Here is a 22,001-nt window from a genome sequence, read left to right as displayed (position 1 = left end):
GTGCAAGCATGGCCGAAAACATATTTAAAGCGCCGCGATAGATTCTCTTCCGTCCTCGCGTGTGCGTTCGTCATCGAGGGTTTAGTGCAGCATTAGGACCTAAAGTCTTGGTCATCGGTTGATTGATCGCGGGTCGGAAATGGTCGAGTCCTTAAGGAAGGGACTCCACCGCCCATCACGGAAGAAAAAGCGCTGGTAAACTTTGGAGCAGGTGGGGTTAAAGAGAAAGATAAGTTTGGCTTTTTTTACGTGAGGAGTGCTTTTGGCGCAGTATTCTGATGGCTACCGCAGCATTTGGTCCAACATCGTTCCGAACTCGAAAACCAGTCAATATGAACAAGGCCTGGGAAGTTTGCACTCGTATTCAAGATCTGCACTTTCACTTACACGCTTAATCTTAATCCCATAAGATCTAATCCTTGGAAAAGGAAGGAAATAGGAACAGAACCAAAAAAAGAAGTTCCCTCGACGATAATCATGGGAGAAACGTAGAATGCGGTGGAAAATCAATTTGACATTGCGAAGAATTATGTCGGACATGATGGATCTTTTTACAACCTATAGATGATGAGGAAACAGGGCAACACGGCCCGAGGATCGAACACTAGCAACTCGCCGTCGTCCCCGCTCACCGAGTCGTACGTGACGCCGCCGTCCGGGAAGGGTTCGAGGCCGAGTTTCTTGGATGCCCGGCCGGCTATGACCCGGCACACCAGCATGGCCCGCCTCCCCCTCCCTCCCCCGCGCTCTCGTGGGCGCGCCCGCTGCCGTCGAACGTGCAGATCGCCGCCCCCTTGCCGGCGCCGCCGACGCAGCCGCCGCCCCACCCGACCGCCCACCCCGCGCTGCAGTCCCACGCGCCCCCTCGCGCGCCGTGGGGCCCATGCAGCGGAACCGCATCATCTCGTTCCCGTCGGCGGCGCACCGCGCGTCCTCGTCCCCTGGGGTCGCCCGACCCGGCCCGCGACTTCACCAGCTCCCGGTACTCCTCGAACCGGGCCGCCGTCCGCTGCCCGTTCTGCACCTTGAGGATCACGTCGATCCCGCCCGCGAACGGCTTCGGCCCCCAGCTCGTGTGGAAGATGATCTCCACCACGTTCCGCGACGGGTGGCCCTCCGGCAGCTCGGTCAGCGCCGGGTACACGGCGGGCAGCGTCGGCTCCGGAGCCCGGGCGGTCCTCGCCGGGGCGCTCGTCCGGGCCCGGGCGGGCGTCGCGTTGGGGCACGCTTCCGCCTTCGCTTTCTGCGGGAGCTTCGGCGCGGGGGCGGGGGCGGGGGGCGGGCTTGAGCCTGGGCCGGGGCTTCTTGGGTCGCTGTTGCTTGGCGATGTCGATGACGTCCTTGATGGTCTGGGCGCTCTTTCTGCAGCTGGAAGAGTACAACGAAGAAGAAGAAGAAGAAGAAGAAGAGGCAGAGGACGAAGAGGAGGAAGGGAGCAAGCGTTTCTGGTACTGGCCGTGATGGACGTCGTCGAACGCTCTGGACTTGCAGTGCAGCGACTTGACCCACCCGCCCGCCATCGACGACGGCGGACCCCTGAGACCAGATCTCTCCTCCTCCTCCTCCTCCTCCTCCTCCTCCACTAAAAATCGAAACTTTCTCTCTCTCTCGCTCTCTCGAATTCGGTGACTTTTCCGGAGAGAAAGACAGCGTGGGGAATACGAAAGGGTCGTCGGGAGGGTCGTGGCGCGACGATAAAAATGATGTTCCTGCTCGGGGGGGGCGAAATGACGGGATTGCCCCTGCGCCTGTCTCTCCTGTTATTGTCGTTTTGGGTTTTCGGGCCGTTTAGTATTAATATCCTTAATGTCGTCGAGTGTCTGTGTCTTTTTTTTTCCCTCCTAATTTTTACTCTTTTTGTTTTTTTCTTTAATGAGACTGAGAGGAAGAGGACGAATTACATTTAGTTTAAAGGAAACAGAAATTCATGATTGATTCTTGGCTTTTGCCTTTGTGGGGGGAGATCTCGATTCGGTGTTGATGGTGTCGCTTCGTTCCCACCATTCAATTATTTTGTGATTATGAATCGTTTGCTTGATTGATGCCGTTCCTTTTGATTAGCAAGGAAATATATTTACTTATAGTGAGTGTAATCAATGAAAAAGAATTTCAGAAATAAAAACGCATTGATCAAGCATTAATGTGCATTTATTTCGAAGAAAATTGAGCCATGACAATGAACTTTTGACTGCATATGTCGCAATTGATTAGCGCTATTGGGTGACAATTACCATGATTGATTTTTACGACAATATGTGCAATGAAATGATGTGTGCTATTACTTAAAGCAGCTCCTGCTTTTGAGGGATCGCAATCCTTTTTTTCTTCTCGAAAATATCATCGACTAGTGATTTTATAGGTACTTCATCAATGGACAGATGGGTAAAGGCCAAACTCTATTTTATCTCGCATGCATTTCAATTCTAGATTTTGAACCTATTCCATTTTATAAAAGGAAGCTCAAATCTTGAAATAACAATATCCTTTCACACATATACTTAAATATACAATTCCTTTATGCTAGCTCATTAGTTTCTTTACAAAATCTTTGAAATATTAATATTCTGCGTGCACATAAGGTGTGTATATTTTTGCTAGTATATATGATAAAAAATTTAATTTAACTATATGAGATTACTGTAATTTTAGAGTGGTTTCTAGCCAAGATCAGCTACGAATAATCAATATTTTCACTCTTTTGTTCGCCATACAGTCAGTTGTATATGCGATACAAATGAAATAAAATAGTTGTGCGCTTAACATTATGTTTAGTTCCAACAAAAGAAAAATCTCTTGCAATTTTTTATTTATTATAAGAATCTCAGATCTCCGCATTTATACTGCTGCGTGATTTATTTATTTTCTAAAAATATCACATCAAAATGATATAAGAATATTACAATATATTCCTCCTATTTTCATATAATATGCATAATTGGTACTTATTTACCTCGTAATACATTAATAGAAAACATTGAACATAACATGTCTCAGATACTTTTCCTTTACCATATTATCTCTTAAAGGCCATAAAGAGTAAAAACCAAACACTTTATTGCTTTTTGCTTTGAATCCGGTGGTCCAATCCAACTTTCCATTTATTTTTTAACATTGACTATCCCACAAGCATAAAACCATGCATTTGTATCCAGATTAACATTAGCTATAAGATTAAACCGTTTGGATTATCGATCAATTGAGAATTCAAGATGTAAAAAAACATCATAATCAGGTCTCAAGCTCCCCATCGGTGGAACTGAGGCATCAAACACAATATATGACTAATCATCGAGTATTTCTCCCGGATTTACATCGGGCTTTTCTGTGATGCAATTAAGATAATAATCACGGAATAAATCTCCAGCTAATTAGTGCTGATGAAAGATGAGGTAAAAAAGAGGGGAAAAAAAAAAAGACAATCATTTTGATTTTGATTTTGATTCTAATTCTGATTCTGAATGCCCGTTGAGGGTTGCTGTCGCATGGAAATTTAACATTAATTTCTTCACTTAGCCACGCAATATCCCCCAACATCCAGTTGGTAAGCACCAAATGCTAAGGTCCCTTTTTCATTTTTTCTTCTGGTGGGACGTTTTGGTACGTGACTTGGACGTGCCCCTTGCCATGACCAAAAGCTATAACAATCGGAAGCCTGTCTGGCGACTTTTGCGGGGAAAGGTCGGTTTCTTGGTCCTATTATCCTACATTAAGCTAGCGCACGACATTGGACGGTATGCTCTTTTTCATTTTGAAACGAACTGATGGAATCTACACAACCACTAAAGCGAATCCGTGATGTGGCCATTTTGGAAATCTACAAGTCATTCACAAGAACGTCAATGTTAGGAAAGACTGGCGTCTCTTTCAATTGTCCATATCGATCCACTCGTATCAGCTTAATCACATGCCGACGGAGGATGAGAAAAGTTTACCGCGTGCCCTTTTGGGTAAGATTTTAAATTGTTTGATATCTCATCCTGTGAAAAAATTTCGGTTCAAAATTCGCATTCCTCAATTTGTTTATGCTGTTAAATGAAATGATATTTTAGTACACGTGAAATCATATTATCATTATCCTTGATTAGTTAAAATGGCATAAAAAAGGGCATCTTTCTTTCATTGAAATTTCTATCGGATTTTGATTGTGAAATCATAGTAAAACCTCCGCAACAACATCAGGCATCTCAACCGTTTTCCCTACAAAGTTCATCCCATACCCTTTTGGCTAGGATTTCATTTGTTCTCTTGTCCTATTAAAGAATTTTGATTAAGAATTCGTGTTCCCCACTCATTTATACTGTTAAGTGAAATTGCATTTTATCGTATGTGAAATGATGTTATCATTATCTCGATTACTAAAGCGGCATAAAGAAAAAAAAAAACATCTTCCTTTTATTGAAATTCTTATTGGATTTGACCGTGAAACCATAGTAAAACCCCCCAAAACAACATTAGCTATCCTAATTTAGTACAGCCTCGTTAATTATGAAGCTGTGCCAACCCTTTTTCCTACAAAACGAAAGGGCATATCGGTAATGAGGAGATGGGAATTTTCGACGAATATTTTAAAAAGAATCCCAAGTGGGGAGATAAAAGAAAAAAGGAATCGTTTATGAGGGTAGGAATCTCACATGGAAGTTTGAAGTGGAGCAGGTGGGAATAGAAGAATAGAAAGAGAATGAGAGAAGTGGTGGCAGCAGACGATAACACCTAAACAAAACAAAGCACTGAAATTGAAACTACCAAAACGACAAGCACTTCAAAGATTTTCCCCTGCTCTCATGCTTCTTTAATGTTTATTTTATGGAAATTTCAAAGAATTGGTGGAAATAGATATACAGACCCATCTGGGTCTAAGCCGTAGGGGGGCAATTTTTAATTAACTTTAAGGCCTCTTTTCCAAGGAGGGTTTTAATTAAATTTGGGAAAACGGGGTGTTCGGCTGCGGGAGGAGGAGACAACATTGAGAATTGGGGAAATAATCAATAATTGTCCTCACACCGATGATTTCCTCGAGAAATGACAAATCGAGAGAGTGGTCCGACGACTGTGAGGATGTGATCGACGGAGACACCTCCCGAACCCGACATGCATGATGACGAGGATTTTTGAATTTGCGAAGGGCCGGAACGAGGAGGGACCGTTCGTTTTCCCAATTATTATCCAAATGATGAGGAGCACGAATTCTTTTTCTGCTACGTATGGAGCAAAAAACCACATGTTCTATACACTTCTCTTACGGCCACTAGTGCGCGAACGCACACCCTCCATCCGTGCCTACACTATCTACATTTCCAAAATTTCACCTCGTCTCATCTCGAAAGAAGCCCGTAAATGGTTAATGGTCCTGTAAATTTGATAGAATAATTCATTTTCGACGCTTGTTATCATGATATAAACAAATGGGATGAGTGGTATTGTATATGACAGTTTCGTGCGAACGATCTAGAAATGTCTTTTTGTCAAATCATTAAGTGGGTTGAGCTTCTTTTTGAATTTTCCTTTCTGGGTTTTGGCGAAGATGAAGATTTGGGTGGCCGGTGCATGGTGGTAAGTGGGGACTCGTGGGTGGAGATTTGCCAGCCTTTGCTCTTCACGCCTGGATTTGAGATTTTTAGTGGAGCTCCGGGAACCGCGTTTGGATCCCTGGCGTGCTTCTGCCCTTCTCTCCAAACCATGACAAAATACTTCATTAATACCCTCCCTTTCCGCTCCAAACCAAGACAAAAAACTTCATTGATACCTCCCTTTTGCTCCAAACCAAGACAAAACTTCATTAAAACCACCTTTTTGCCTCTCTCTCTCTCTCTCTCAAGAACATGCAATAAGATTTTGAATATGTACGTCTCCACATGTTTGATTTGCAATGTCACGACCAAAACGTTCTGACTCTACCCGCCGAGTCCATGGCACGCGAAAGGATTTCCTAGCATTAGATTTTGTCTCAGAATGGCGACATCATGATCGCGGATCTCAATGAAGGTAGCTTTCATGGGGGCCGGCTTTTGCAAACCTTGTGCTTGGACAATCGAATCGTGAATTGAGTGTTTTCGAAAGCTCGGACACCCAACCTTGCAAAAGAAAAAAAAAATGGTACATGTTATTGGGGAGGAACGAGGAATTCAAATTTCAAATACGCAGCACAAACCTCTTAGATGGATAGCCATCGGCAGGATAGGTTTAATCAATGCAAGATCTTGATGAACACATTTAGGAGGAGACGGTTCGTGCAAAATAAGTAGGTTTTGACCGACATCGAGCAATGCAATGCAATGCAATGAAATGAAATTATGGGTGCCTGAATTTAGGACAAAGGGGGAGACTTCAACCCGGATTAAATGCGAAGTTTTTTCCTTTCGTTTTGCCCCATAAATGCCCACGAAGTCTTCTTTAATTCACGACGATCTCCAACGATGCTATTAATTGCGCAGAACTCGGGAATCGCGTTCGCCATGCTCACGGTCAATCAAATTTATTGGAGCCACATCACGTATTAAATTTGGCATAACCTAAAGTTAGAAATTATTACGGTAGAAGTTGGCAGTGACAACGGTTAGCTAGAGAGCCCGACCCAAAATTTAAGTTAATGCATAAAAGGGTTAATGCAAAAAAAAAAGCCATAAACCGGTATATTTATAATAAATTATCTCAAATTAATTTTTTAACCACAAAAAATCTCAAACCGATACATTTTTTTACAAATTCATTCTTTGTTATTTTCGATCAAATTAAATTAATATTATGAAAAACTATAAACTAGTACGGTGGGTAAAACTCTAAATTGATATACCCATCGATTGCTACATGTTATCAAACTCAGCAAATTGATGATAAAATTTGACGGAAACTAATAGAGGATAAATTTGTAAGAAATATACCAGTTTAGGGTAGATAAATTATCAATTTGGTGTTTTTCATAATATTAACCCTAAAAAGAGGTCACGCGTGTATAATGAGCATGATAGACTCCATTGGGGAGAACAGTTAAAAAAATGGTTAATACCCTAAAAAACCCCAAACTGATACATTTGTGACAAATTTACCCCAAATTATTTTTTTGACCACCAAAAACCCCAAACCGATACATCTGCGACAGATCTACCCTATGTTAGCTTATGTTAGATTTTGCTATTAACCTTATTGATGTGGTTGCTGACGTGGCAAGTCATGTGGAAATTCATAAGTTTAATACAATTAAAAACTCCAAACTGATATATTTATAAAAAATTTACCCCAAGCCAGTATATTTACGACAAATTTACTTTAAATTAATTTTTTCGATCATAAAAAACCTAAATTGATACACGTGCGGCACATTTACCCTCTTTCAATTTTCCTAAATTTGACCGAGTTGTGATGTCCAATCAATTTTATTTTCCGGATTACTCTAACATTGCCTTCATCTCATTAATACTTGATTTTTTTTTTCTTTTTATCGGAATCATTATTAGAAAACTATTCAAAGACTACCAAATGTGCCCTTCATTCTTGTGCCGAGAGGATGCCCATTAACTAAAAGATGGACAGATCACTTGCGCACATATACAAAAGAAGTGCACATATCGTGGTTGCTTCGCTTGTTTTTGGTTTGTGACAAACTTGGCTTTATATTTATATGTCTCAACCCCACATGGTTTAGTGCTTGTTCGCAATCTGTTTGTACGCTTACATATTACTCTTCATTTGCTAATCATTCGTGTTAGTCCATGTCCTTATTAGCATTACATTGTCTTTCCTACCTTGAATCATAAGTGTGTCAAAATTTTAACATGGAACTTGCATGTGAATGGTATGATTGACTTGTACATCACATGCTTGTTGAAATGCCGAAACCAAAATCACTTATATTTGTCATTGATTTTAGGTGTACTTTGAGTGTGATTCTTTTATATATGTGCGCAAGCAATCTGTCCATCTTTTAATTAATGGGCATCCTCTCGGCACAAGAATGAAGTGCCCATTTGGTAGTCTTTGAATAGTTTTCTAATAATGATTCCAATAAAAAGAAAAAAAAATCAAGTATTAATGATATGGAGGCAATGTTAGAGTAATCTGAAAAATAAAATTGTTTGGACATCACAACTCGGTCAAATTTGAGAAAATCGAAAGAGGGTAAATGTGCCGCACATGTATCCATTTAGGTTTTTTATGATCGAAAAAAATTAATTTAGAGTAAATTTGTTGTAAATATACTAACTTGGGGTAAATTTGTCATAAATATACCAGTTTGGGGTTTTTAATTGTATTAAACTTATAAATTTCCACATAGCTTGCCACGTCAGCAATCACGTCAGAAAGGTTAACGGCAAAATCGAACGGAAGCTAACGAAGAGTAGATTTATCACATATGTATCAATTTGGGGTTTTTGGTGGTCAAAAAAATAGTTTGGGGTAAATTTGTTACAGATGTACCAGTTTTTGGTTTTTTAAGGAATTAACCCTTTTTTTTAACTGTTTTCCCCAATGGAGTCTATCATGCACATATATAAAAGAATCACACTCAAAGTACACCTAAATCAATGACAAATATAAGTGATTTTGGTTTCGACATTTCAACAAGCATGTGATGTACGAGTCAATCATACCATTCATATGCAAGTTCCATGTTAAAATTTTGACACACTTATGATTCAAGGTAGGAAGACTATGTAACGCTAATAAGGACATGGACTAACACGAATGACCAGCAAAGCAAGAGTAATATGTAAGCGTACAAATAGATTGCGAACAAGCACTAAACCATGTGGAGTTGAGACATATAAACATAAAGCCAAGTTTGTCACAAACCAAAAATGAGCGAAGCAACCACGATATGTGCACTTCTTTTGTATATGTGAGCAAGCGATCTGTCCATCTTTTAGTTAATGGGCATCCTCTCGGCACAAGAATGAAATGCACATTTGGTAGTCTTTGAATAGTTTTCTAATAATGATTCCAATTAAAAGAAAAGAAAAATTAAGTATTAATGATATGGAGGCAATGTTAAAGTAATCCGGAAAATAAAATTGATTGGACATCACAACTCAGTCAAATTTGGGAAAATAGAAAGCGGGTAAATGTGCCGCACGTGTATCAACTTATGTTTTTTATGATCGAAAAAATTAATTTAAAGTAAATTTGTCATAAATATACCGGCTTGAGATAAAATTTTCATAAATATACCAGTTTGGGGTAAATTTGTCATAAATATACCAGTTTAGGGTTTTTAATGGTATTAAACTTATGAATTTCCACATGGCTTGCCACGTCAGCAACCACATCAGTAAGGTTAACGGAAAAATCGAACAGAAGCTAACATAGGGTAGATCTATCACAGATGTATCGGTTTGGGGTTTTTGGTGGTCAAAAAAATAGTTTGGGGTAAATTTGTCACAGGTGTACTAGTTTGGGGTTTTTTAGGGTATTAACCCTAAAAAAAAAAAATCCTAAATCTTTTGAATTTGTACCAATTTAATCATAAACCTTTTTATTGCTGCCACTTTAGTCTCGAACCTTTTTACTTAATGCCAATTCAATTATTTCTTGCTAATTTTGGTTGGAGTTTGTTGACTGGGCATCAGTCGATTGACATGACACGATCAACATTGACATTGATAGATTTTAAATAATATTTTTTATATTTCTTTTTTTCTTTTTTCTTTCTCCTCCTCCTTCCTCCAGCTGGTCGCCGAGGTCCAATGAACAGCTAGAGGTGACAGCCAACGAGATCAAGGTTGACCTTGCTAGCCATGGGTTAGACTTGACCTCGCCACATTCAGCAAGGTCGAGCCTTGCCCAGCCTCTAGCGAGGCTAGCTCGAGGCATGGTCAATGAGGTTGCCTTTGTAGCCTTTGGCGAGGGCTCAAGCCTCGCCAGTGGCCGGTGAGACTTGCTAAAGGTTGGTCGGGTCGAGGTCGACCTCGCCACCATCGCCTCGGCCGGTTGTCAAGGTTCGGTGACTAGCGGGAGGAAGGAGAAAGATAAGGAAAAAAAAAAAAAAAAGGAAAATAATTTTTTTTAAAATATATTAAAATATTATTAAAAGTTATCAATATCAAGTATCGATTATGTTATCAGTCGACTAGTGCTTAATAAGCAAAATTTAGCCAAAATTAGCTGAATGGACTGAATTGACACTAAATCAAAAAAATTAAAACTAAATTGACACCAATTAAAGGTTTAAGACTAAATTGGCATAATTATAAAAAGTTTATGACTTTTTTTGACATTTTTACTAACTCTATTGTCAAGCAATGCGAGATATTTCAATACTAACTCTCATTTACAAATTGGTTACAAACGGCATGTGAAATTCGACAAGCGGATGAATGCTCATGCAAAATAAACTTGAGCGGAATCTAACTCCGATATTATATTACAAAGTTCTAATCTAGAAACTTAAAACTAACACGTGGATGAAAACCAAATGCATGGAAATAGGATCCAAACTCTATCGTCAAGCAAAGTGACGCGGAATATTTTGACAAGTTACAAATAGTCTTTGTAGTAAAAGCAGTCGGAACATTTGAGACGCATCGATTTTATATTTAATAGATAAAAGCATGCTTAGATGTCTAGTGCTGTAATATGTCCCGTTGACGATTCAAATTCCTAATTATCTATCTGATCCTTTTGGGTCAAGTCAAGCATTCGAGGTATTTTTCTCTTATATTATCATTACTATTATTCTTTTCTTGTTAGGGGCCCTTGGAAGAATCGAAGTTTCAAAGTCTAATGATGAGAATTCTCCAACCTTTTTTGGTCGAGCCGGCTAGTGCTCGGAGAAAAGAAGGAAAAGGGGGGAGATAGCGGAAGGGACGGCAGATGAAATGATTCTTAAGCGTCCTCGAGCAAGCTTTTTCACTCGATTTGGCAGAGTGATTTCCGGATCGGCCGAAGAAAAAGCTCGACGCAATGATCATCCGATTAGGTCCGGTAGGTGCATATAAATCTTATATTCCCAATCGTCAATTAATTTTTTCATGATGAGATTCTATGTTCAGGAGTTTCGTTAGTTAGGGTTAGGGACCTTATTTGATTAATTTCATGTGATGGGCATTTATTATAATTTGTTTTTCGAGGGGGGTCAAATCTGAATAGTTTATTTTGTGAGACATTAAAGTCCAATTAATGTTTTGTCGATGTATATATATGAATGCAAACTAAGTAATGTATAGTGGTAGGTCGTAATAGTGGAAGTAGTGGTCTAGTTCCGGGTCAATAGCCTCCCTCCTCGTTCGAATTTCAACGGCCATGGGCTCTATGGTTTCAGCAGTGGAGGGATTATCCTTTCCAATTATTACTTGAGCATCATCATATGCGGGCACGATCTCTTTTGCTCCGATTTTTTTGTGAAGCCGTCAATCATTCGAATCATGCGATGTCTCAAATGATTCAAATAAAGTGCTCCGTTAATTGTTATCATGGGTATCATGCTTTTAGTAAGTGGTTAGAGGGAAATCCCACTTGAATTACAAAGAGGAAAGTATAAAAGAAATCATGGATCTTTTAATTATGCTAATTGAGTCCTAACTTTTGGATGATTTGTCAGTGTAGTTCATCTCACCAATTTTGATTGGAAATTACTAACATAGACACCAGTTCCTCGCATGGCACAATTGGCATTAATACGGACAAATTTCACAATTTCTCTAAATTTTTTATTATTATTTTATTATTTCTTTTCTCTTTTAATTTATATATATATATATATATATATATATATATATATTTAACTCGGGCTAGTGATGTCACTGGCCGACCATCGTTGGCCACACAACATGCGAGGATTATGGCCCTCTCCAGGATTTGGCGAGAGGCGGAGGCCCTCGCCTAGACCTTGGCTATTGCCGGCCAATAGAGAGAGAGAGAGAAGAAAAAACTGAAAACTAAAAAAAAAAAATTAAAATTTTAAAAATTTTCCATATTAACGCCAACCATGCCATTTATGACAACTAGCATCCATGTCAATTATTTCTAGCCGAATAGACTAAATTGGCAAATCGACGAAACGGTTAAGACTCATTTAGTATAATTAAAATGTTTATTACTGAATTAACCTTAATGTAATAGGTTTACGACTTTTTTAGTACTTTTCCCAATTACAAAAAAAAAAAACAATCATATTATTCTCTAAAATATACCATCGGCCGCGGTGGCTCCGCTGGATAAGATTCTGTTGATCCTCAGTTCATGGGTGAAGGGTTCAAAACCCAGATGAGGCGCTAGGTGTCTTAAGTGTGACTCCATGGGTGGTAGGTCCTCCTACTTACGTGTCACCTGGGGGTTTACGGTGATCACGACGCAGTTCTGGTTCCTCCAAAAAAAAAAAAAAAAAAAAAACAATCATATTATTCTCTAAAACATGTGCACACAAGTTTAGAGACTCGAATTTAACCTAGTGGAACTTAAGAACAAGGAAGTAAAGTTGTTCCTCATGAGTCTCCTAATCTTGACACGAACGGCATGCATTCGTCGAGCTGGCCAAGTATTTTCTATGGCAATATCTGCTTTTTCTTGATTCGAACTTGTCGACAAACAAGAGAGTGACGAAAAATCAAATTCCCATTATCAACACAATTTAAATAGGGACCAAAGATCACATGCTCATCCATACACCAACTGGAAAATGTCTTGTGTTAGATCTTTGACAAAATAGTCACTTTTCCTAGGTCAGACTAAAGGCAAGCAATGTGACTTTTCACATGCATGAAACCCAAAAGACAAACATGAAAATTGACCACTGATGCGATTTCTTTCTACGACGATAAATTTTACTTTAGATGAATATATTTTGGATCAAAAAATATTTCATTAATCTTATGGGATAGATAGGATAATCTATCTAGAGAGTATGGAAACAGAATCACACCCATTAATTTGATAAAAGCGATAACACTTGGCCTGGGGTGGAAGATTTCACAATGATGTCATGTAATCATGCCTTGGAGAATTCTCTTTCATCATTTATAATTACAAGATGGCCCAACAGGAAGAAAAAAGAAGAGAGAGAGAGAGAGAGAGAGAGGCCCATTTGACTAAAAGTCATGACTGGGCCTCCCTCAAAGGGGACTGAGTTGTCATGACTTTTCTTTCCCAATCTTTTGATTTTTGCTCTTTGTTCCTCTTCTTTAGCCTTTTCACTTTGTTCTTGCAAGAAAAGTGCCGTGTTGGTGCAATTGTTCGTTTATGCAAAATCGTGACGAGGAAATGAGGCAAGAAATCAAAGGACTTAACGATAAACCAGCTTGATGACCAAGTTTTTGGTCATCATTTGCCATTAAAAGGGCAATATTTCCATGGATTTTTTTTTTTTGTTTAAACTGAAACCAATATGGGCCTTGGTAATAGGGATGATTAACGGGCCGGATTAGGTCAGGCCCTTCCAGAAAAGAGGCCCAACATGGGCCAGCGTGGCAGAACATTTTTGGGCCGGTCGAGATGGTCTCGGCCCTTGGTCGGACGGGGGCGGACCCAGGATCGATCGAGCTTATTCAGAAACATTCCATCGTCTTATGAAATTCCAAGACAATCCTGAAGTTATAACATAAGATTAGAGAGGTTTATTGATACGTTGTGATTATTTCGATTGCACAAAGACATTTTGGTCCAAAAATATCTAAAAGCTCACTCTCAGTTTCTAAGGTCGAGATGGGGACTTTCCAACTTTTTTATTTTTTGTCGTTATATCCGTATTGAACGTACCATGATAATGGTCCTCAATCGGACGAAACTCGCACGGAATACTAAACTTTTGAAATTATTCCATAGAATGAGCAAACGGAAATGACGCCAGCAAAACTAGGTGCTGGCTGGATATTTCGAAAGTGGTTTCGGTTCACGGGTTTGCTTACCTAGCGGAAAGCAAAAAGAATGGAACCCTAGCTTTGTAGATTTCCGCCCACGGAAATGGGACAAGCTGCTTTTTTTTTTTTTTTTTTTTTAATTGTAGCTTGTCTCGACAGGATGAACATTATTCAATAATATTTTATGTATGGACACGTTAAATGGATCCACATTTTTTTGTTTTGTTTTGTTTTGATATATGTAGTTGAGATTGAGAGGGTGGCATGTGCTCCTTGAAGCACGTACCTTCATGCACGCATCTACAAACTTTTGTTACAAATTAGGGAAGGGCAAAAGTCACCCAAAAAAAAAAAAAATCGTAAATATCTCACCGTCACATATTTAACCTAAAATTTTCTCCATGACACCAAAAATCACATACTTGTAGTTGCGTGACATATTTACTCATTACTAAAATTCCATTAACGAGAACTGTTAAAATTCTGTCTTCATAAATGCCAAAAAGCAAATAGTGTTGGCATGACGTTTATGTGACTTGAGTGGAATAAATAAGATGTTATTTTGGTTGAAAAGTCATTTAACCATGTCTTAACGAAAAGCAAATGTGTCATATGTACAAGTTTGAGATTTTTGACATAATAAGAAAAAGTTTAGGATAATAGTTTAGGGTTTTTTTTTGTGTGACTTTTTCCCATCATGAAAGGGGTCATTTTAGGTATAAAAAACCCTGGATTTATGGAATACTCCAGTAAACTAATGATGATTTCACAAGTTACATTACATTAAATACTTAAAGGAACATGAAAAGTACAGCAACACACTTTGCAATATAGTAGAAGGGCCCATTAGGAAAGGACAAAGATTCCATGCGAGAAGGATCATAGAGTGCGCCGTAGTTCAGTTCTCATAGAATTTCTCGTGTCATCCAAGCCCACCCTTTTTACTAGCCTAAATCACAGATGAGGAACATTTTACACGCCCTCACAACTCACAATTACATAATCAGAAATATCTCAACCTAAACACATCATTCGAACCCTAGAAAGTTAAGACCCTTAAACGAAAAATCACCAAGAAGTTAAGTGAAATGACCTGACAACAACTTCAGTTAACGCAAGAGACACAACAACAATGATGGCGACAACAACAATGAAGCAAGTTGTGATCATTGATCAGTTCTTGTTAGGCACACTGGAAGCCAGACGGGACGTTCTTGCCGCAAGTGTTGATGAGCAAGCTGAGGGAAATGGGGATGTTGAGGTTGATCCCGAGAATGTTGGCTTTAATGGCGGTGCAGAGGCAAACGGCTGCTTCGAGATCTAGAAGGCCCTCCAGGACCGAGCAACAAGGCATGTCTGGCGGTGTCCCAATGATGGCATTGACCGGCCCGTCGAGCACTTTGGCGCACACGCCCAGCTTCAGCGCATCTCTAGGGCAACTAGAGCCTCTCGGAGAAAAAGGGTTAGTGATACGTTTAGGGTTTGGCTGAACGCAAGTGTTACAGCCGCTCGCTAGGGCAAAGAAGAGGAGGTTGAGGCAAAGGAGCAGAGCAGCTGATGAGGAAGATATCTTGGTATCCATCTCTCAGTAAGAAAGAGAGAAGTTGGTGACTTTGGGGTAATTAGTGCGTTTGTGTGCGTGCGTTGTTGCCGTTGGGTTAGAGGTAAGTGAGGGTGGATGGTGAGTATTTGTAGGGAAACTTTGCTTCGAATCAATAAAATGAAACTATTTAGCGATAAACTCCATGAGATTGATCGAGTCGGTAAAATGATGGGGACCGGAGAAGTGGATATAAACTAATGACCCATCAAACTTCGTCAGCATCAGAGACATAAAAAAATTACGCAAAGAGTCCATTTGGATGGAGTAAAACTGTTTCTGGGAAATGATTTTTCTAACTCTCCGATGTTTGGATCGTGGAAATCGATCAATTTATGGAAAACTAGTGTAAAAAAACAACTCCAACTTCAACTCCACCTTTAGCCTGCTGAGACTAGATAGTCCATCACTCTTTGCTCAATGGAATTCAAGTAGCGGGGTGAGAGCATACACTGAAATGATTACTAATCTTAACGTTCGCATAGAATGAACCATGGTTGGTGCGACCATCAATGGGCATACTAAGTTCAAAATGGAAACATTAGTAACTACTCATGTTTGATATCTATTTAAGTCAACATCCGAATCTTTGACCCGACTGGTCGGTTTTCCGTTTCATAGATAAGACCTAGAGAAACAAGTTAAGATGCTGTAGTTATAAGGGGATCATAGTGTAAACACCACAATCATGTTTGAACCTGATTTCAAGAAAACTAAAGACGTCTACAATATGTGTGTAGCCCCGCGCACTATTCTATACCCACGTGAATACTGAATCACCTCTGTCATTCAACTCATTCTCTAAAGCATCCATCCTACCGAGAAATTACTACATATATTTAATTAATGTAGACCGACACCATCACAATCGTTGAATATGCGCATCTCAGGTAGACTCAACGAAGTATTTTTCCTGTGTCGCTCTCTGATGTTTACCTATTAAAAGATGAAAAAAGAAGAAACCGCAGCAAGAGTTAAAGAGTGAGAAGGCATGTGAGGCACGGGCTAGCCAGATCTTTGACTGGCTAGTGGCTAGGCCGGGAGATTCGGCACCAATTAAGAGAACAGTTCAGAAATTCCTTGTCGACATTCGAATTTCTTTGCCTTTGATTATTCCTCTGTGGATCACGAGATTGGCCAATCGCCGTGCTAGGTGCTCCCCCGTGAGCTCTTAAACACAACATGAACACAGACAGCAGTGCGTTGAAGATGGGGGGATCGATTATTGTTAATTTTTTTTAATTCAGTTTAGCTTCTCTATCTATCCATGTTTTCTACCTCCAATTATTGTTCTTTCTGCATTTTGCTCTTCCCATAGTAATCTGACTTTCAATGTGGATGCATGCCAATCAACACATCGAGGGTTTTAGGTATTTGGAAACTCGACATTTATCTACTATGAAGAACCGCAAATATTTCAATTCATATAAGTTTTTGTGTTTGAAGTTGTGCCATAATCTTTTATAAAATGAAAGGGCTGTAAACGGTGGTAAGATATAAAGTATAATTCGCACCGTTTTTTCTTCTTTCCTTTTTGGGCAAGTGAAACTTTAAGAATAAATGTTTGCACACTCAACTTTTACTTTCTGACATTGAATTTCTAAAGTTTGATTGCTTAATCTCTTCCAACCATTCTAGGGTTACCTTTCTTCATAAATTCATTCCTACATGTTATTTCGTACGATCTTATCAAGTTGACATGCTTGAGGAATTCATCATTCTTCCCACATGCACGCACTTAGAATCACTACCATTGCTAAGAAGATGATGAATTGCTTGATAGTGAAGATGCGAGCAATCAAGTAGTCACCTCCTTCAGAACATTCGATTAAAGAGCTAGAACTTCTTATTATGATGAATTTGCTGTCTTAAAAATGATGAGACACACGAAAAAGAGTATAATACTTTCTTGCAAAGTCTTTTTCCACCTAACTTTGTTGAAACATATTTAGAAATAGAAATTAAAAAAAAAAAACTGGAATTTGAAGTTTGGGTGGGGAGAATAAAGTGATTCTTCTAGAACATTAATGGTAAAATATTCACATGTTTTTAGCTTAATAGTGCATCTAGAGAGATTCACCTAGTATGATTATAAGCTATTATACATATGTCCTTTAGATAGGTGCTTGGCAAAATTTCCTAAATAGACCATGTTGCATTTCGTGCAATAGACGATGTGAGAGGGGGAGGAAAAAGAACTTTTACCATGCGTGATTTTATTAAGCGACGTCACACGGCGTCTTTTTTATTGCATTTGAACTCTCATTCGATCTAAACACCTATTTGAAAAATCTACAACATCGTTCAGTAAACAGAAGTGAAAAGCGATCCATTCGTTGAGTTACTGTGTTGGAATGAAACACTTGGTCCACACGATGGAAAAGCTGAGATAGATTGATGTGATGAATCCGACAGCTTCATCGTGCTTTCATTGTCTACCAAAAGTTTAAGAGACCCCTCTTATTGTTTTTGTCAGTTTAAGGAGGTGGCGACGATGTCACAGGGATAACTTATCCAAACTGTATGGAACCAATATGTACGTAGGTTTTAGCATATTCGTTTGGCAAGTTCGCAGCATGTTGGAAGCCAAATAGCGGTAGGTCAGCATTGGAATTTCTCTCACATGTCCTCTTCTGAATTATCTGTGAAGGTCGAACCTTCTGTTGAAAGACCAGCAAGGAGTTGGTCCCGTAATGTCGGCCTTGAGGCCAAAGACCGGGCTCGATTTCTTTCTCATGCATAGTCTGCAAACTCAGTGTGGAATTTCATGAGCTTGGAGCTCACCTACTTAACATAAGCTTCCTCATCTACAAAACGAGAGACGCACGAGTACCCCGAGTTCACACAATTTTCAGAGCAAGAGAGTAACACGCGCTAATGAAGAAACAATGAATAATCAGCCGTCTTCACTGGCTCGACCTTAGCGAGAGATTAAGCTCCCGCCCCATGATCAGATCCGAACATCTTACTTTCGGTGATGGAGTCGAAACAGTGAGCCTGAGTTCTAATTTATCTGCCACTTTCTCTGGGGGTGAAGAAGATAAGCCACATGGTTAGGCGTGTTTGCGCGCTCGTGTGTGTTGTCCGTGTGAATGCATAAAAGATAAAAGCTTGGCGAGCTCTGGACGCGACGCTTCTTTTCGGAATTGCCATCATTTCATCATTTTTCAAGCAAAGGGAGTGTGGATCCCATCGCACGTTCTTAAGAATGCTCGTGACACTGCCTCTCCAAGCCACTTGCAATCGCAACGCGCCAAAATATTAAGTGAAGAAACCAAACCCTCATGATTGTGACTCTGCTAATTAGCTTCTGTTTCTTTAATTCAACTGTTGCCAGAACCATGTATATTTCCTCCTCTTCTTCGCCCGATCAGCATGAAATTTCATCGACGCGAACATGAAAAGCTGGTTTAATCATCCAATATGCTAATTAATCCTTAATTAAGCACATTGCTTAGATCTTAATAGTCTGAACCAGGAAGATTGACAATTCCCGAAGTTGTTTGCGGAAGTGTAATAAAATAATTCAAAAGGAGTTGCTGAAATGTCAATTATCTCGTCCGCTTAAAGACTTGGCCCCATGAAAGAGTCTTCCACTGATCTTGAATAGACTTAGGGGACAAGCAATATACTTTCAGTCCATCAAAACTATTAACGATCGAGACAAAAGAATGGAAAGAGAGTAGTAAGGTTTATCTCTTACCGACACTCAGTGGGTGGCCATGAAATTTTGTGCCCGATAATTGTCAATCCTTCAAATCCCACGCATCGATTGCATATGTGAACTAAATCTTTGTTGTCCTTCAAGCATATTTTCTTTTCTAACCCAGTTAATATATATTATAATGGGAAGAACTTGGTAGGCGAAGTGAGAAGATGCACGAGAAAGGAGATCCGTCGCCATCTATATTGAATGAAGTCATGATATAAATCACGTTTTGGCTAAAGGGGCATGAGTGCATCATTGTGCTTTGGTGTAAGAATAAGCGAATGCTTCTTTTCTGATATATCTTAAAGAGAAATTGAATAAGTTCTGTTACACTCGTTCAAGTGACGAAAAGAAATTGAAATTGAATATAAATTACTGGAAAATTTGATTAAAATGTAGTTTCATCAGTTAATGGAAACCGAAGTCTAAAACAAAGGAAATTGGATTTCTGACATTCCTGACTTGAAGAACACGAATTAAGGTTTGATCATCTAAGCCTCATTCATACTTTTCTAATTTTAATTAAAAAAAAAAACTCTTTATTCATGGTCATTTTATGTGGCAACCAAAATAAAGATAATAACGAATAGGGGTTAATAGGGGTTTGGATCGTGTATTGACATTGACACGGCCAATCTCCACTAGAAGAAAAGGTTATGTCAGAACAATTATTTAGTTAAAGGCAATCTTGTTGTGTTTTTTTTTTTTTTTTTTTAATAAATGAACCAAAGATGGACCTGAGCAAGTCCTTAAACGGCTCCACCTTGAATCGGGCATCCCAGGGTGCCCAATTAGCCCTCATTTATAGGGGGTTTAATTGGGATTACGGGATAACGTTCCCATTTGGCTTCCCCGCCAATCCCTCCACAGGGAGGGGAGCCCACCTTTGATCCCCGTGAAGCCCTTCTCCTAGCATACTAGGCTGGGTTCAGGGAAATGATAAGGCCTGGATAGCCCCCCACGTGAGTGGGCTACCCAGATAATAACGAATAGGGGTTAATAGGGGTTTGGATCGTGTATTGACATTGACACGACCAATCTCCACTAGAAGAAAAGGTTATGTCAGAACAATTATTTAGTAAAAGGCAATCTTGTTGTGTTTTTCTTTTTTTTTTTAATAAATGAACCAAAGACAGTAAAGATAGAGCTATCCATGTACTTCTGAAAAAAAAAAAAAATAGATACAGCCATCTGGCAGATTAATTAGCTAAAGACTGAATAAGTAATACTTGTAGTTAGTAAACTAGGGGATTTTCCATTGGTGGCAACAAAACTTGAGGTTCAAAACTAGATAGCGGACATAAACGTAGATTTGCTTCGTGCAGCAAAATGTACCCATATCTACGGATGCGTATTGGCTATGGACATCAATCGCTTTTACGTAAATGTTCTAATCCATCCCTGCAAATGATGACCTGTACTTTCCACTTTCTGTTCCTCTAGCAGATCCGTGACTTGACTGAACCCAGACAAGTTTTTGGTGTATCTAACCACATAATTACAACCTTGCTATGCAGTAAATTTCCCAAATATCAAGCCCCCAATCTAGCTCTTGCCGGTTGGTGCGGATTTTTTGAAGGTGGACACTTGATTAAAATCACAAAATCCATCGGCGCATTGTCATATATCAGCACCGAAAGATAGATCCAGAAATTTTGATGCAAGACAAGAAGAATTTAGATGGGAAGTTGCCAGCTTCCCAGATCACAAACGTCCAAAACATCACCCCGATTCCGCTTGCTAGTTGCCAGCTAGAAATCCCTAGAATCACACATGTGGTCTATATTGTACTGTGGATCTTAACCCTAATTCAGCAAACTCTTTTTGTTGTATTACCTTGGCCAATAATTCTCTCTCAACATCAATTCAAACCCACCAGGCTTCCTCCGCGTAACTCCAATATAAATACCCCACCACGTCTCGCAACTCTCGCCATCCCACAAACACACAAAACACTCCTCTCCTCTCCTCTCACTCGCTTTAGCCACTATAAGCTCTCTTATCAACCACTTAGGGTTTCTTTCGTTTTCTTGAGAGAGAGAGAGAGATGGCTTATTCAAAAAGCTCTGCTTCTCTAGCCATCTTCCTCACCCTCAACCTCCTCTTCTTTGCCCTAGTCTCCTCCTGTGGGACTTGCCCTGGCCCAAAGCCCAAGCCCACCCCCAAGCCATCCCCAAGCTCGGGCCCATCCACGGGTGCATGCCCTAGGGATGCCCTAAAATTGGGGGTGTGTGCTGATGTGCTGGGGAACCTGCTCAACGTGACTGTGGGCAAACCCCCAGTGACCCCTTGTTGCTCTCTCCTCAATGGCCTCGTGGACCTTGAAGCTGCGGTTTGCCTTTGCACTGCCATTAAGGCCAACATTTTGGGCATCAATCTTAATATCCCAATCTCTCTCAGCTTGCTCCTCAATGTTTGCAGCAAGCAGGTTCCTCCTGGCTTCAAATGTGCCTAAATTACAAGAAAGACACACCTCTGTTCATGTTTATGTTTTGGTTTCTCTTGAGGGGTTGTAACACGTTGAGCTTCCTGGGAAAAGTTCCTGTGAGTGTGTGAGTGTGTGTGTTTGTTTTGGGAGAGGTGGGGGTGGGCAGTGTAAGTGGCAACTTCTTGTTTACATGTATTGTTCTTTGTTGGGTGTGTGGGGGCAGGTTTCAGAAGGAATTATTTACAGTTCTCATTTATGAAGTTTGACGGTGTAATTTGTTTAGAAGCGGGTATTATCAGTCTTCCTTATTGGAAGAAACCTCAATTCCAACTTCTCTTTTTACCTTTTTCGTCCTCTAGTTGTTCATCATCATTTGAATTAAAAAGAAACTTGTTAACAAGTAAAAAGCTCATGATTTTAAGCTAAGTCAATTCCGTTATATGATACTGTCTTCAATGGATGATTACGTTCAAAAAGCTG

The 22,001-nt window shown here is 39.8% G+C and overlaps 2 protein-coding genes and 1 non-coding gene across 3 annotated transcripts; 1 reads left to right on the top strand and 2 right to left on the bottom strand.

Moving 5' to 3' along the window:
- Positions 1-333: 333 nt before the first annotated feature.
- LOC104443708 lies at positions 334-1,738 on the bottom strand. The gene is made up of 2 exons (XR_005550975.1): positions 1,212-1,738; positions 334-1,159 (listed from the first exon to the last, which is right to left on the bottom strand). It is a non-coding gene; the product is annotated as an uncharacterized LOC104443708 (transcript).
- A 12,858-nt stretch (positions 1,739-14,596) lies between these two features.
- On the bottom strand, positions 14,597-15,501 carry LOC104443704 (14 kDa proline-rich protein DC2.15-like). The gene has a single exon (XM_010057211.3). The coding sequence runs from the start codon at positions 15,364-15,366 to the stop codon at positions 14,968-14,970; it is 399 nt and encodes a 132-aa protein (XP_010055513.1). The 5' UTR covers positions 15,367-15,501; the 3' UTR covers positions 14,597-14,967.
- A 5,511-nt stretch (positions 15,502-21,012) lies between these two features.
- Positions 21,013-21,867, top strand: LOC104443705 (14 kDa proline-rich protein DC2.15). The gene has a single exon (XM_018874244.2). It carries the CDS (start codon positions 21,141-21,143, stop codon positions 21,546-21,548), a length of 408 nt encoding a protein of 135 aa, XP_018729789.1. The 5' UTR covers positions 21,013-21,140; the 3' UTR covers positions 21,549-21,867.
- Positions 21,868-22,001: the final 134 nt, after the last annotated feature.

This window comes from Eucalyptus grandis, chromosome 5 (genome assembly GCF_016545825.1).
Source record: "Eucalyptus grandis isolate ANBG69807.140 chromosome 5, ASM1654582v1, whole genome shotgun sequence".
NCBI lineage: Eukaryota > Viridiplantae > Streptophyta > Magnoliopsida > Myrtales > Myrtaceae > Eucalyptus > Eucalyptus grandis.
Note: the sequence above shows the minus strand (reverse complement) of the source record. Positions and strands in the feature narration are given on the sequence as shown.